At 41.7% G+C, this 17,253-nt stretch overlaps 2 protein-coding genes across 3 annotated transcripts in view; one reads left to right on the forward strand and one right to left on the reverse strand.

Moving 5' to 3' along the window:
• agap3 (ArfGAP with GTPase domain, ankyrin repeat and PH domain 3) overlaps positions 1-5,575 on the forward strand; it is a 118,593-nt gene extending 113,018 nt beyond the window's left edge. For both annotated transcript variants that reach the window (XM_083890089.1, XM_083890090.1), the window contains 2 exons: positions 3,896-4,151; positions 5,240-5,575. In XM_083890089.1, the coding sequence (XP_083746215.1) occupies positions 3,896-4,151; positions 5,240-5,464 (481 nt within the window). In that variant the 3' untranslated portion in view covers positions 5,465-5,575. The remainder of the gene's footprint in view (positions 1-3,895; positions 4,152-5,239) is intronic.
• Positions 5,576-13,820: 8,245 nt separating this feature from the next.
• gbx1 (gastrulation brain homeobox 1) lies at positions 13,821-16,032 on the reverse strand. Its single transcript, XM_083890414.1, has 2 exons — positions 15,294-16,032; positions 13,821-14,762 (listed from the first exon to the last, which is right to left on the reverse strand). The coding sequence occupies exons 1-2, from the start codon at positions 15,742-15,744 to the stop codon at positions 14,248-14,250; spliced, it is 966 nt and encodes a 321-aa protein (XP_083746540.1). The 5' UTR covers positions 15,745-16,032; the 3' UTR covers positions 13,821-14,247.
• Between the last annotated feature and the right edge of the window lie 1,221 nt (positions 16,033-17,253).

A 17,253-nucleotide genomic window follows, 5' to 3' on the forward strand; every position in this document is an offset into this window, starting at 1 on the left:
AGGCCCATACAAGTTGCCCACCCCCACTGAGAGGTCTGTTCAGGCTGCTCAAACCCTAAGGCCCCCCCCCCCTCCAACCCCTCAACTTCACCATTTCTCCCCTTCAGTGCGTCTATTTGATGTGTCCGCAGTGAATTTGGATGCTCGGGGAAGAGTAGGAGGAGCCGTCGAACTTTGATTGTTTAGGAGGACTGTGTCTGTGTTTGAAAGATGGGATGGTGGTGGGACGGACATCCTCCTCTTCCGATGAACCAATGCACCTTTATTGCAGGCAGTCAGATTGGTCATTCTGTGGCTACTCCACCACTGGCTCCACCCCCTCCGTCTCAGTTTTCCTTCCTATAAATTCCCGTTCGCCTTTGTCTTTCAGGCTTGACTAATTATCCTTGTTTGTACCTCTTTATTTGAATTCAGTCATGTGTTCTTGACTCCATGGGCTGGGTTTAGGAGAATCATTCCGCCATTTGCCACTTAATTAAGTCAGGGTCAGGATCCATTCCTCAACAGAGAGCTGAAGGGACAGAGCTCTAATAGAATTATAAAAGAGGCCTTTCTCTACTGTTAAGGCTGCTTTTATCTAGGTGGGCTCTGCATAGGCAAATGAAAGGGGACACCAGGAATCCCATTTCCACTTACGACTCTGTAAGCATTTTGATGTTTGCCCAAGATTTCTTTTAAATAAAAGGCACTGAAAGCAAGTTAAACAATGATGCTCAGCTGTGAGATAACTCTGAATAATGGAGGAAGTTTGCGGCGAAACAAACAACATGGTCTCTCTGGCATTTTTATTGGGAACCTAGCAGTGCTCTCTGTCCCCTAAGCAACAGAGAAATTTAGAAAAAGCATGTGCTCCAGCCGGGGTGGTGTCTCGTAACTCATGTCCGTGCGTAACCTTCATGTGTATATAACAGTAACCATCAGTTGGATTTCCTTAATATCCCCCATGCTGTGAAACTTCACTCTCTTTTCCCTTGCCACCTCCCCTCCCACTCTGACCAGGCGTTTTGACATGCTAAATCTTCTGATTTTATTTTTCTTCCTCCTGTGGTGAGGAAGTGTCCTTTTCAAGGGTCTCAGTTTCCCCCCGACTGTCTAAACCCTACCTCTGTTTGGATTGTTGTTCTATTTCAAACAAAAGACAGAGGGGATTACCATTTCACTTCCTTCCACTCTTTCTTTCAAGTGGCAGCAGCTGGGGGATTTTTTTTTTAAACACACTGCTTGCTTGCTTTCTTTCTTTTTTTAAAAGTGCATATCTAAAAAGAGCTGTGGTTGAATTTAGAGCCCAGCATCAGTCGTGAGCGAGGCTTGGCTTTGGGCTGGTTTTGCAGCAGAGGCTAACAAAGTGTCCTCGGGGCTCCTTTCTGAGATGTTGACGTCTTCTTAATGGCTCTCCTCAGCCTTTTTGTTTTGCATCTTGGTGCTAACTTTCTGCCTCATTTAGCTCATATCAATTCACTGGGCTCCACAGATCCAGCATCTCATTCACGGCCAAGCTTTCTGCTCCACACTTTGTGGACAGCAGCTCTGACAAAGCTCGGTTTTAACCATGCTTTGGCCATGTGTTTGTTAAAGGTTTGAGGGTTACTTTATAGGTTACAGAGTTTTCAAGACATACTTTATCCTCTTTGGCAGTAAAAAAGACACTTGTTTTCAAAGGGTCCACCGGAAATAAGAGGGGAGGGCGGGACAGCCCCTTCCTGCTCTGAGCCGTCCACTGATTCTAAGACCAATTGATTTGCTAACAGGATTGTCCTCACATAATGACTGAGTAGGGATTGATGGAGGTCTTACACCATAAAACTCCGAGCCACTGCAATTGCCTGCCATTAGAGTTGTATTGTTGTTCACATAATACCCTCCATCCTTAAGAAAAGATTTGCTTATGGCATAGCAGGGAAAAAAGACTCGCTCCTCCACATTTTCTTCCTCCAGCTTTAAGACAATTTTAAGTTGTTGGTGGAAGTTGCTTTACGAGCTTCCAGATGTGTTTTGCAGTTCATCATTTTGTGCTTGGGTGCTGATACAGGCTTGCCCCTTTTACATCACATCCAACTCCTGTAGTAAGGGCGAGTGTCGTGCTCCTGTGTGCAAGACAAACTGCTCTGTGAAGTGAGTCTGGCAGCTGACATATGAGTCTCAAAATGGTTGCTGTCTGGGGTTTGTTGGCATCCCCGACATCGAGCCACTAAGGTCGTAATCAAGGAGCGTGGCAAATGTTGAACCACTTACTCATTCAAACGGCTGCTGTAATTGGAAATGAGCTATTTGGTGGATATGCTTGTCATTTATTATATTAATATTTCTTTGTTTTTGAGATGTCACCCCGGATATCCTGTCCTTGTCCCAATAACACTTTTGACGTTTTGGTAAACTGTCTGTAAAATGTAAATTCATACCAATTGATACATCAGGATCAATGTGGGGTTAAGTCTTATGCCCAAGGACACATAGACATGTGCCGGACCCGGGAATTGAACCCACTACCTTCTATTTGAAAGACAAATGGCTCTACCACTGAGCATGCAAACGTGTGGAGTTTGCATGTTGTCCTACTTCCTCCGACTGTCTGGAAACATGTTCCTCTCCCTATGTTGTCAGCTCATGTGGAGGATATAGTGGTAGAAAATAGGATCATTGTGTGTGAGGCTAATGTATTCTTCTCAGTTGTATTGAAATTAAAATAGAATTATTTAAAAACCTGGGCAAATAAAACCAAATATGTAATAAAACTAAATATTGCTAATTATAATTTTAATAGACCAATAATGATAATAACATAATGTCATATGAACATGTTTCATTGCTCATCTAAAAGGTTTATTTTCATAATTAAATTGAACTCTCTGGGTGTTTTTTGTTTGTTTGTTTGTGGCGGGTTTTTTTTGTGATTGCAAAGAAAACAAATTGAAGTGGATTAGATTGTCAGTTAGCACTGGCTACTGAGCCTCTGCCCATTGATGGAGAGCCCCATGAGAGAGGTGTCACTCCAGCTAAGCGTCGCTGCTTAAACTTATCCGTGCGAACCGTCGTCTCTCTGTCACTCATCCACAAACCCAAACAACAGCCTCTTTCTGCTCCTCTTATCACACCGACCGGCAGGGTCACAGGGTTAGTGCCACACTGGGCATGCTCAGTCATTCACATATTGATATTGATTTTATTTTTCCTTTTTCGTATGAGGGCAGAGCATGAAATGGGGTGAAGATGGAGAGCAGTAGATAGAATTCTGCCTGGCGATATACAGGACAGAGTCTTCCCCCAGTCTCTATTCTCTGGTGCAGGCTGGAGTGACGGAGCCCCACATCGCACTGTTCCTCCCTGGCTGCCATTCAGCCCCATCGATCTGACTCTGGGCCCAGCCACCCCAAGGGAGACTGGGGCTTAGAGACACACTGCCTCTTTTGTGGAGGATCCATCAGTTCAGACTGACAGCCGACAGTGCTGATAAAAAAAAAGAAAAAAGAAAAAAAACAACGTCCCACTCCTTCCTGTATTGTCCACAGCAGACATGCTGTTCAAGATGTGTAACCTTTAGAAAGCTGGCCAGACTATAACCGCCTTTCTGTCGACAGTGATCACTAAAAAGTGGAATATTGCCCAAAGTGTCGCACCCTCTGGCATTCACTCATCTCTCCAGCCAATCTCGCTGTATTATTTCCCACTGTGATCACAGGGGCTTGTGGTTTTCCTGCACTCAAATGTGACTTTACACCAGTGAGTCTCTCAGGCCAATTACTGTAATACTTCCCTTGTGTTTTTTTTTTTTTTTTGCCTTTGAATTATGAGATATGCATTGAAATTTCCTTAACCCAGTCACTAAATTGCATATAGCATGTTCATCATGTTTCACCCTGCCTGACCTGTAGCGTCCCTGTCATTTCCGTCTCTCCAGGGAGGAGAAGGAGCGCTGGATCCGAGCCAAGTACGAGCAGAAGCTGTTCCTCGTAGGGCTGCCCCAGTCTGACGTGCCCTTGGGGCAGCAGCTGCTTCGGGCTGTGGTGGAGGACGACCTGAGGTTGGTGGTGTTGCTGTTGGCCCACGGCACCAAGGAGGAGGTTAATGAGACCTACGGGGACGGAGACGGGCGCACCGCTCTGCACCTATCCTGCGCCATGGCCAATGTGGTCATCACACAGCTGCTCATCTGGGTGAGTGAGCGTCTTTGAATAAAAAGTGAAAAAGTCGGTAGTGTAGACATCCTGAGGTTATGCATCCAAGTCATGCTGCACAGATCAATGCCAAACTTTGAAATGTGACGTTTTTCCAAATTTCACAAATTAAAGGTGATTCATCAGGTGATTCATCAGATTGCCTGTAGGTTGTGCTGAAAAAAAGTTATAAGTTTATTTTGCACATATTATAGTGTCTGTGTATATGTTTTCGTATAGTAATGAATATTATATAGCAGCCTGAATGCTCTGTGTTCTAAGGGTTATATACTGTATGAAAAATGTGTAACCAACGAAAATACTGTCTCAATTTCTCCTATAATTATTACCACGTAAATCATTCCAACAAACTTCAGATAGAGTTATTCAGAAACGACAGCTTCATAAAACATAGCACTTTCATTGACATTTTTAGTGTGGTTGTTATTGTCAAGGTTCCAGAAGTTCAACATACTGACTTATGCTAAATTGCCCAAAAACAAAAACCTCTAAATTCACAGAAAAATAATAAATAGGGTCTGAAATAGCTAAATGTGTGTAAAATGATGGAAAATAGTGTTGGGGTGTTTCTGTGTGATGTTATGTTTGGACCAAAATTATGTGACATCAGCGCTTTAATATCACATGATGTGGTAAAAAACATTTTTTTATTTTTCCAACTCTAATGGAAAAGACAAGGGAAGGAGAAAGAAAGAAAGAAAGAAAGAAAGAAAGAAAGAAAGAAAGAAAGAAAGAAAGAAAGAAAGAAAGAAAGAAAGAAAGAAAGAAAGCCAGGCACCAGATGGTCAGATTAGATGGGATGTAATGTTATCAGTTACTCAAGCTTCAGTGTAATATTACAGTGATTGTTATCATTTACAGGAAACAGGCTCTTCTAACAACAAACAAAGCAGCAACAATGCATCTGCTTAGCAAAAATGAGTGAGGATAGAAGGGAAATTCTTAAGTTTCTAATTATTGCAGAGAGTTTGTGTTGCGATTAGTTTGAAGGGTTTTTGCACTTTATAAAAAAAACATGTCTTTTGAAGGATCGAAAAAATATGGAATTCTTTTATTTGCTTCCACAGTACGGTGTGGATGTGAAGAGTCGCGACGCTCGCGGCCAGACGACGCTGTCCTACGCGCGGCGAGCCGGTAGCCAGGAGTGTGCCGACATCTTGCTTCAGCACGGCTGCCCCAACGACACGAGCACGCTGACCTCGGTGCCCACGCCCAACATGAGCCGCCGCAACCCCAACATCAACAACAACAACGCCCAGTGTGAGCTCAACCGCAGCATAAGCATCATGTAGGAGCCCGAGAGCACACGCAGACAGACACTGAAAAAGAAAAGAAAAAAACCTGCACCCACCTATTATCTCTTCCCTGTACTTCCTCCTGTTTCACACTGTGTAACCCAGCATAGGCAGCAAGTGCAGAGATGAGTGATGGACCATTGTTAATATTCCACGATGCTGAAAATAAGTGGGGGTCTGTGAGGTTTCGGACATTGTACATTGTTTGTTTTATATTGTTATTATTTTAATTGTTTTCGTTAAACTCATTCAGTCTTGATCTTCTTGGAAAGATCATGATCAGCTTTAAGCTTTGTGTTTCTTAAGCGTCAACCAAACAAATGACTTACTTAGGCATTCATACCTACCCTACGAAAAGCATTTCCTTAATGCTTGAACATTTCCTTTTATGTCTCCCTCCCCCGCGCAACGTGAGCTGATTTCATAATGAGCGTGAATGAGAAACTTCCTCGAAATTTTCAATCCTCGCCTCGTGATAACGTGAAACTGTGAGGAATAGTTGCAGAAGTGACAAAACACTGATGTGGGAGAGGAAACTAAATCTACCACAATATCAATGGCTGTTAGAGCTTTAGTAATGATGCATGTCTTCAACGCAGCCATCAAACTCTTGACATACTATTCATATACAAAGGCAAAGCAATAATAGCTGAAGAGTCCAAATGATTCTGATATTTAATTCAAAGAAAAGGGAGTTTGGTTCATCATAAAGATGTTGATTGTAGAATCCCCAGTGCAGAGAAAGTGAGTAATTTCCTTAGCCACCCTTATCATGATCCTCCAGTAAAAATGTACATGACTATAAAGGAATTAAGGGGCATAATATTTTACGACCACTGAGCCGCATGGCTTTGTAAGCGTGCCTCTTCAATCAGAATTCATTCAAATTCAAGAGTGTGATTGAAACAGTGAAATTGCACCATTATCGTGTCTTTGTTGGAGTGATTCTTCCATTGACTAGATTGTGTTGACATTGTTTGACGTAGATTCATGCAATTGCAAACCACCGTGCGTACTGGAATATCTATCGATCGTCTCCTGTGGCCAAAGGCTGTAAAAATGGTAACCCGGAGTGCATTTTCCTCTGATATTGCTGTGAAATACATACAAAGGTACTGTGCGTGTGTGTGTGTGTGTGCACACGCTGTACGGTACGACACCTGTGTGCTTTACGTCTTTGTTTGTGACTTTGTGTGCAGCAGAGAGCGACCGGATATTTCTGTTAATAAACGTTGGAGGAAGGACACTGTGGAGCAAAAGGTGCTACAGTGAAGATCTGGGAACATAACTGTGTTTATTAATGTACAGAAAAAAAAACAAAAGAAGAAAAAAAAAAAGTAGTTCTTGTTCCATTGCCTTTTTCCTTTTGAGAACAGTTTTACTTCACTCTTGACTGTTAGAGTTAATATGAAAAATTCTCCTACGACTTAACCCTATAAACCCGTCCTTATCCTGAGAGACCGTCAGCCTAAAAGCAGGGAGTCAACAAAATGCATTCAAGTGACTGAAGCTAGAGTGATATTTAGGGAGTAGAATAAGAAAGGTTTTTAATTAGTTGGATTCTCTTTGCATTGTTATAAATATCATAACCTTTCAGTCAAATGATTTTTTTTACCTGGTGTCGGCACGTTTCCCGTTTATTTAACCGCTATTTTAAAGATTTGAAGCTGTCTATTTTATGGGTTTACAAATGCAGGATGAGTGTGTTTACAGAGCGAGTTATTAACTTGGTACCTTCAATTGAATTTTGTTGTCGCTTTACAATGTTTTTGTTTTCCTCAAAATAGGAGAATAGTGAATAGGTGCTACATAGTACAGACATCTGTGCGTTTATGAATTTGCAAACAATTAAAAAACTGAAGTTTGACACTTTGTGAGGTTATGTTTATTTGCTTATTTTCTGAGAGTTGAGTCAGGAGGTGAATGGTTCTCTCACGTCCGCATTCTTACTTTACGTATGGAGACGATTGGCTCAGTCGAGCCATTCTTTTAACTCTTTTATTGTATATTATTATGTATGCATTAGACAAAGATACATGACATTTCCCTATGCTAAGGTGTCGTCCTCCAGAATCCTCACAGAAGGAAAGCAAATAAACATCATTTACTGAAATGTCAAAAATGTGAAACATCACACACAACCAACCACAAATGAACCAGGTACCTGCACCCTACTGTCGTACTGGCCTTTACTTGACCAACTTATTTTAAGTCCACTTGAGTGCAGGAGGAGGTTACTGAAAGAAGTGTAATGTGTACAGTGAACTGAACCTTTATTTACAAACAGTACTGTAGATGCAGAAAAAAAACAACTCTTAAAACTGCCCGTCCCCCCCCCCCAAACTCACCATGACGTGTACATATTAGCTTAATGCCTTTATCTTAAAGACAAGCTCAAGTTAGAGAAACAAACTGAACTGGTTTTTTAGTCCTCTTGACTTATGAACCGATTTTTTTAATATGTCGCTTTTGTTTCTCCTTCGGCTTCTTTTTGAAGGTACTTTTGTTTGGTCTGGATATTAACTGACCATCTATGGTACTTGTGTATAATGATGTACATTTGACATATTTATAATGCAGTATGTAAATATATTTTTTTTTTGTTCTGTTCTTTTGTTTGTTTGTTTTTTGTTCAAGTTCATTTTTCCTATTGTAATTTCCTTTTACGTTGAGGACGTGAAACAAAGCAAAAAGCTAAAGAGTAATTTGTTGTATGCTTGGATGCTTGGCTGACTGTTGACCTATTAATAAACACTCAACAATGTAGCCTTCCCTGGATTTAGGGGAATCAACGCATTTGTCTGGCGTATGTGTGTTGTTCATTCATCATCCATCACGCTCCTCCTGTCGCTTCTGTACCCGATCTACTGAAGCCTAACAGAGAAGGTGAGGCTCTCTCTCAAATTAAAATTCTTCCCCCTTCATTTCAAGCAGAAATGCCATTTCATGTTATCTCCTTTTTCCATGTGCCATCATCATCATCATCACACCGTGTGCAGAAATTCAACTTTCCTGGAACGGCGAATCTCAGAATAACCTGCTCTATCTCGAGGTAAGTAAAAGCAGCCGCTCCACTTCCTGCTTGTGGGACCCCCAACAGTTGCTGAAAGAGGATTAAGATAAATGGCGAGCTTAGTGTCAGTCAGCATAACACTGTAGGGAAAAGTGAGAGGTCTCAGTGTTCAGAGGAGTCAAACCCTTACTAATCCACTTCTTATTTCCCGCTAATCTTGTCTCGGCATATCTTCATCCCCTTCCTCTCTCTGTTGGCTGGCATTGTTTGTGCTTTTATTACCTGGTGTCTTCTTCCCTTAACACTGGCGTGACATCGAGCCACAATCCACAGTCGCGCTTGAAAGGCACCGAAAACTTCCTTTCTTAATCGGCTTCTTGCTGATTGAATTCACTGTAGAGCTGCAACTAACGATTATTTTTGTAATCGATTAATCTGTCGATTATTTTCTCGATGAATCGATGAATCGTTTGGTTCATAAAATGTCATAAAATGTTTAAAAAAAATGTTGATCAGTGTTTGTCAAACCTGGAAATTACATTGTTCTTGAATGTCTTGTTTTGTTCACAAACCAAAATTATTATAATATATTATTTTTAATGATTTCTTTGTTATGTGGAGCAAAGAAAATTTAAGAAGCTGAAACAATCAGAAATCTTGTTTTAATCATGAAAAAAGCTTCAAACCGATTATCGATTATCAAAATAGTTTGCGATTAATTTAGTAATCGATTAATAATCGATCAATCGTTTCAGCTCTAGAATTCAGGTCCTTCCACAGCTACTTTTCTAAAACTGGGATATTTGAGGTCACGTTACAGCAGACATTTCTTCTATTACTGTTTCTTACTTATTATGTCAACAACTTCTGAGGCGATGAAGCCCCTTAAACCTTTTACACCTGAATTAACTATTTTTGCTCACTTGGGAAAATGGAACTTAGTATCTACCTGTTTCTGGCCAACTAACCCTGACTTTTAGCTCAGTTGTTGGTCTCCACCCATCTCCCAAGGGAAATACCTGGCTCTTCAGCTGTTTTAATGTCCACAAGTAGTTGCTTTGTTTTGTTGTTTGTTTAGTTTTTTCTCTGGTGCCGGGCAGAAAACATTTGGTGAGTTTTGTCTCTCCGCTTGAAACGACTCTGATGAGTGAGCTGAACGTGAACCACAACAGCCGCGTTAAGGGCCATAAAGCCAAAACAGTGACAAGAGTGTTACAAGTGCTCTCTGAGTTCAGGAGAAGCTGCAGAGTCTCACGTTAACTCTGACAAAATCCATACACATGTTCATTCATTCATTCAGGTATAAGAATGTGTTTTATTGTTTGACACGTGGCTATTTAATATTCACCCACTTATTAGCTCTCCCATTATTAAAGGGAAGGGAAACTTGGGTCTTCACAGCTTAATTGTTTGAATTTGTGTCTGCTGTTATTATCTGTGTGAGAGGAAGAAAGTACTTCCAAAACTTAAAACACTCTTCTGTAATAGTTTCTTATTCTTTCAGCACTGGGCCGATTTAAAAGCTATTCTTTCAGCTTGAAGCGACTTTGATTTGAGTGACTCAAGTTTTATTGACTCGTTTACCTGCAGCAACTGATATTTTAATGGGTGAAAACTATTAAATATAGCAGCTATAAGATTTGACACTGGTTCTAAAAGTGCTTAAAATGTCAGACCTTGGTCACACTGAACTGAACGAGTGGCCATTTACAGTATTCATCGTCGGCCTGAGGAAATATTACCACACATAGAAAAATCTGCCCTGTAATTTATTACCACGCAGGCCCCGGCCACTTGTGTTTGTTGTGGTGAGACTAGAGAGCTGGCTTACACTGCTGTGTGTTTTGATATTTCATCAGGGCCTGCTAAACAGTGAGGAGGGCTCTCTGCCGCCCACCTCTCCTCAGACAAATTGCCTCCGAGATTGCAGAGGTGGGTCTGAGGCTGATGGATGGGTACACAAAGACCTGACGAGACCATATTTGCAAACATTAAATCCATATTTCCATAACATGCAGGATCTGCTTGGCCACAGGCCACTTTAATAGCCTGTTTAGCAAACAGTCAGCGATGTGCCATCGCAACATAAATGTTATTTCAAGGTGTCGTTAAGCGGCGGTTTGTCTTACGCGTTTGCATCGGTTACTGTTGCTTCCTCTTTTTTGTAATCCTCCCATCAGCCTTTAACCCCTTTAACCAGTAATTACATCCGCTCCACTCTCTCCATCTGACCATCTCTCCCCTCCATAATCCCCCCAGACCTGAACATCCATTTATCAATTTCAGCTCCATCATGTCTAACCAGTACATCTGTGTTGCACTCTGCCCTTTCTGACTGCCTCAAACCCATGTCTCTGTCCTCATTTCCATATCCTTGAACCTCTAACTAATCAGCCGATTCCACCAAGTCTCTGCTTCACTGTTCTCCCCCGCTGCCAGCCCGACTCTCTCATGCTCACCAAACTAGCTTCTCTTCATTCTCTTCTCACTTTAGTTTTACATAAATGCTCTGTTCCCATCACTCTCCCACCATTCTCCCCTTTTTTTCTTCTTCTTCTTCCCTCTCTCTTTCGCTCCCATTCCCCGTTGGCTTTTGCCTGCATTTCTCTGTTAATTTGCCTGAGAATGCATTAGCTGTAATGAAGGCTGAGGGCCGAGGGAATCCTCCAGGGTTCCATTAATCATCCCCCCTCAGACAGGCAACCTTGATTACAAGTGGCAAGAAATTCATTAGAGCCGGGCCTCTGACAACTCTTATCTCCGCCACTAGATCTGACTCATTAGGCAGCCAAATTAAAGCTATGATGGCCCTGATGAAACTCATCGCTTGTTTATCTTGTGCGATTTGATGCATCTGCCCATACATCACTGTAGCCACCACCGTCCAGACCCTCCCAAGAAGTCAGGCCTCCAGTCAGCGCTGAGCAGTCTGCACACTCACACAACCAGCGAGTAATGAGCATCCTTCTCTACGCCTCACACACACACACACACACACACACACACACACACACACACACACACACACACACACACACACACACACACACACACACACACACACTCTCTCTATCCAGGTGGGATTTTTAGAAATGGTTTAATGTCTTTGCTGGAGAAACGTCTGCTATTTCCATTTGTGATTCAAGTAGCAGAGTGGCAAATAATACAGTTAGTGACTTGAGACACACTTAAAGGTACAGTGTGTGGGATTTAGCCACATTTATTGGTGAAGTTGTTTCAGTTATCATGAAAACTCACACTGAAGAAAATAATCCTAATTTCACCTAAAATTTCACCTAAATGAGACTTTGATTATTTTATTATTAGGTATTTATTACTTAATGATTTTCATTATGCAGACTCTGCAAATTGCCAACTTTGTGAGTTAATATTTACACAATTCAAAGAATCTCACTCTGTAATAAAGCAGGAATGAAATAAGCTTCCACTCGCGGCATCTTGATAACAGCAACCAATTTTAAAATGACCGTCTATGCTGTGTCATGGCTCCTCATTGTCCTCACCACCACCACCACCACCACGCAGCTCATAGAGACAGAAATAGCCGCTGCACTCTGGCACAACGTCGTGGAATTGACTATAGTGTATTAGTCAGCTCTAAGTCAGGACTATGATAAAACTTCCACTGCTCCTTCACACGGTCGTCACTCCTTGAATCTAAGTGCCACAGTCGCAATGTATGAGGTGGACAGTAAAATAAACTTCACCACTCATGGGTGCACAGGTCATGAAGAGTCAGTTTATGCTCTGAGGTCAAACTGAGATAAAAGTTATTTTTCATCCATGAGAGGGAATAGGATAAAAGTGTGTTTCCTGGTGTACTCAAGAGCATATATTTGTGACAGCACCTAAACTCTAAAAGAGAATATCTTACATTAAAATGTTAATATTAAAGAAAAAACTATTTGAAGAATCTCACTATCATAATACTTCAACAGGTGCTGCAGGGGAAAAAAAGAAGCATGTGGCTTGAGGAATTTGGTCTTGGTTTTAGAAGCTGCAGGGAAATGATTCCAGCATCAGACTCTCCTGGAAACAGTTGAGAGAAACGTGTAAACCCTGCAGAGTTTGCATAATGAACACCGAGCCCTCTTCTGCGTCTCCTGTAAGAGGATCGCTATGTGCTTACACAATAATTTTAGTCACCCATTATTTTAATATTGCTGCTCCATAATTTCACGTCACCGTGTGAGTTTTCATGTTCCAGTCTGAGTGAGCAGCTCACGGTTTTCACTTGTTTATGTCGCTGTCTTGCAGATATTTCAAAATATTTGATTTTTTTTCCTTATGTGTCCTCCGGGAGCTTTTTTAAAGGCAGATTTTTTTATTATTATTATTATTATTATTATTATTATTATAATATGTAATAAAAATGTAATATTATAATTTGCAAATACAGGTTTTAAGTTAGAGTCTCCACAGGTGGCAATATTTAAACATACATATTAAATCAAATGTCTAGATATTATCTTGATATTAATACATTTGCACATTATTTAAGAAAAGCCCTGTATTGTGTGAGACATTTATATTCCTGAGTGGATTTAAACATATCATAAGCCTCTTTAAGTATCTTATTTAATTAAAACACAGTCCTTTGGTGTTTTCCCTCACATTAGAAAGAGCTGCTGTGGGATTCTCGTTCTCCGTTGTGACTGATGGAGAAGTTCATCACAGTGTGTTGAATGTGCTCAGTCTAATGAGGATCCATCAGTCCACTTGAGACAACATGGCCTCCTAAAGACAAATCAATCACTGCTGCTTTTTAAATGACCCATCTGCCTTTCAGGTCCTGATGTTATTGGGAGGGGGGAATAAATGTAACATGATGTTAGATTTTTGAAAAACTTCAGTGAACATATATAGATTAACAATCTGAATTGAAAAAAAAAAATCAAGTGTCATCCATAATTTTTGTTGAAAACCTTAAATTTATCAGAAATATTTTCATTAAAATCTTAAGTTAAATTCTGCAGGATTACAAAACAGTGATCATTCCTATTTGAGGTGTGTTAAATCACATTATAGCAGCCTGGTGGCGTCTACTCTGTCTTTTAGTTCAAATAAATAAAAAAATTAAAGTCACTCTTTAAAAAATGAAAAAATAAAAGTGAAGGCGACATTTTAATAATTATTACATGTGTTTCCACTAACATTAAAACATATAGTTTCTCGAACGTCTCGCGAAAAACAAAAAATGATTCAATCTGGATCCAAACGTTCGTATAAAGCGATTTATTAGGTCAATATACTTTACACTTGTCCCTTGTTTGGTCATAACTTCCTTCACATCTTGTTTTTTTTTCACATATAGCTGTCAAAGGTGGATCTACAGTTGACAAAGTAAATTTGAAACGTCTTAAATTACATGCTTAACAAATTGTACTCAACACAAAAACAAAAAACAAACCGGGAAAGAAAATCCAGAATAGTTTCACCAAATGTGGACATGCACATAACCAACAGAACATTATGGCCCTACATATAAATACTTAAAAAATCTTTACAGTCTTATCTCATAGTGCCCATTTATATTTACATATTCACAGAAGAATAAATAAAAATGACAGCATATTGCCAAATATTTGATCTGTCTGCAAGAATCCTCTGCTCAGTCTCACCTCTCAGACACGAAAAAATACAGAATCCCCTTTTTTGTGCTTCATGCGTTCAACAAATTAGTGGAACATAGAGTCAATGTAAGTGTTTTTTTTAATTATTATCATTGTTGTTGATGATATTGAGTTCATGGCCTGGTCCCTTGCTCTATTTGTTGATGCTGACTCCTCACGGCAAACCTGTTGACGTGCACGGGGATTGGCACCACGATTTTGGGATTACGCACCGGTTCCCCTGAGCGGTTGTTGACGTTGCCGGCTTTGATCCGTTTCCACTTGGCCCTGCGGTTCTGAAACCAGATCTTCACCTGGACCTCGCTCAGTTTAAGTGCGTGTGCGATCTGGGAGCGTTCCGTCAGGGACAGGTACTTTTTACAGTGAAACTCCTTTTCGAGTTCGAGCAGCTGTTCGCTGGTAAAAGCTGTTCGTCTCCTCCGGCTCTTCCCCGCCGAGCTGCCGGGCGGCAGCGCCTCCTGCGAGCCCGTTTTTAGTTTGCTCTTCTGCGACATGGAGCCACAGTTGTTCCCGTCCGAGAAACTTTCGTTCTCGCTGTCCGCGGAACTGTCCTCTCTGTCGCTGCAAACGGTGTCTGCTGATTTTAAGTCCAGCTTCTCGTCGTCTGAGCTGTACAATTTGGTTTCACCTAAAATGAATTAAAAGCAGAAAACACACGTTAAGTCATTTATTTATTTATTCATTAGCCAAAAACGACCATTACGCATTTTGTTAAGACATCATTCACTGCGTGTTGAGCTCACTGGAGACAAACAACAAAACATCATCCAAATGTACAGTAGAAGGACTTATTTTACACATTTTGGCCACTTTGTTTACAACTTAATGTATCACTCAGTATATTTTCCTTTATTTGCCTCCAGTATATTTTAAATTTGTCTCCAAATTTTTAAAATACAAATAAATCAAAACTTTTTTTGGTTGAAAAACTAAATGCTATAGTTCCACAATGGATGATTAGTTGTTATTGTTGTTATTGTTATTATTATTTTAATTTGTGTCAGGCAACACTTGTTAGATAAGTGTCTTCATCCTCACTGATTCCACTGCTCTTCAGAAACCAAATAGTCTGGATTTGGATCATTGACCTCAGCTCTGGAGCATTTTACGCACAGCGGTCACTGTATGTAGTGGAGATAAGTCGCGAGGCCGTGCTTACCTGATATTGTTTGGAAAGTTTCAGAGAAGTTGAGGAGATCGGAGCTCTTGTCCCGGCTGTGCAGCTCATCGGAGTGCGGACTCTCTTGCCTCCTTGCTCCTGGATCGACGGCGCTCAAACGCGGACCGGGAAGTTCCTGTGGCGGGTAGAAACTGTCCGGTGGATCCGAGAAACTTGGCATGGTTGTGGTGAGCGCAACCATGGAGGGCACCCCCTGTCCCAAACTGGCACAGAACGTGTTGGTGAGTCGCCCCGCAAAAGAAGCCAAAGGCGCAAGTGGAGGTATACCAGACGATAGAGGCGAGTGGGATAAAGCTTGTGGAATAACCAAAGGTCTGTATGGCATGAACATGGGATAGCCCGTGTAGAGCAGGTGTCCCGGTCTGGGCTGAGGAGTCCCTATCAGGGAGTCGATAGAAAACGCCGTTCCTTGAACGCCGGGTCTCTGCATTTTGCAGGTGGACACTTTTGTCGGGGTGGGAAAAACTTGGAAGCAGGTGTCCTCCTTTTCCTCTGCGACGCGCAAATTAAAAAAAAAAACTTTTCAGTTCACAGACGCAGAGTGGATTGAAAGTAGATCCTCTGGCGTGTTGTCATCCCTGGGATTGTAGTGGACTTCCTTCTCCGGATCTGTGCGCTCTGTGTGCGTCGGTCAGTGCGCAGGACGCTTTGTTGTGAGAGCCACTGCTACCTTTTGCCTCTTATTTGTCACACACTGTGACATAAACACACGCTCTCTCTGTCTCTCTACCTCTCCCGTCTCTCTGTGAGACTCTAACCTCCGCCCCTCTCCACTGCACCGCGTGTGTGTGCGCGCGCAGAGAGAGAGAGGGAAAGAGAGAGAGCGCGCGCATTGGTTATAATCTGCAATACAAGAGGGATGAAAGGGGGGTGTTTCCCTGGGGGCTCATCCATCTTCCTCAAATTACGCTTCATTTCCTTATTCAGCCTCTGACTTTTTGGCCGTCTTGAGAGGCGGTAGTTTCCCAGTGGAGACCAAATAGACGGGTCGCACCCCCTCCAGCCCTCCTCCCCCTGTGCCAGGCTCACCATTGACTGCTAAAACTGTGTGAGAGAGACTGCTCCAGCCCTTCCCCTTCTATAATCGTTGACCACACCAACCCAATCAGCTATTATTAATTTTGATTGATGATAAGTAATTACTCTGGATTGAAGGGACAGCCTAAAACAACGGTGGCTTTTGTGGGGAATATTGGGGCCGATGGGCATCAGAGTCAAGAGGAGGAGGAGGAGGGAGAGGAGGGAGGAGAGAGAGAGAGAGGCAGATGTTTCTCCGCTCTCTGTGCCATTCTCCGCGGCTAAAAACAATGTGTTTGGCTGCAGAAAAAGAAGTGCTGCTGCAACAATTGTTCCCTGGAGAGAAATACTCTGCGCGAAATTAGATTCAGATAAAGGGAGTGTATGTGAGGTCAACGTTACGCACGCACCGCGTGGCCAAAGTCAAATCTGTATGGATTTCCACTTCCACTTAAAAAAAAAAAAAAAAAAACTCTGGAGACTTTTGTTGTTGTTGGTATAACGCTATGTAACATAAAAATGTCAAAATGTCTCCTACTGATCATCTGCCAGTTTAACCGAGAACATTTTCAATTAATGGAATAAGACACATTTTTACTTTGCGCTTAAGGAGCATGGTAATTTATCCCTGATTCAAAACGCACGTGGAGAGAAAAATCACATTTTCTTCTCTCTTTAAACTGTGTTTTAATCGCAGATCATTTCACCTTTTAAATGGCTATTGGAACTGATGATGATTAGCCCTATTGAGTCCTGGGTGTCCGGGCTCTCCAACTGGTCGTCTGATTGCACGAGGACACAAACATATCACCAGCGGCTCTGATTAGCAGTGGAGGGCCAGGCTAATTCCTGTAATTGCCAGTGACTTCAGCAGCACCTCTCTTTGATCTATTGAAACCATTTGCTGAGACCCTCTGCCTTT

This window comes from Microchirus variegatus (assembly GCF_963457635.1).
Source record: "Microchirus variegatus genome assembly, chromosome: 5".
Taxonomy (NCBI): Eukaryota; Metazoa; Chordata; class Actinopteri; order Pleuronectiformes; family Soleidae; genus Microchirus; species Microchirus variegatus.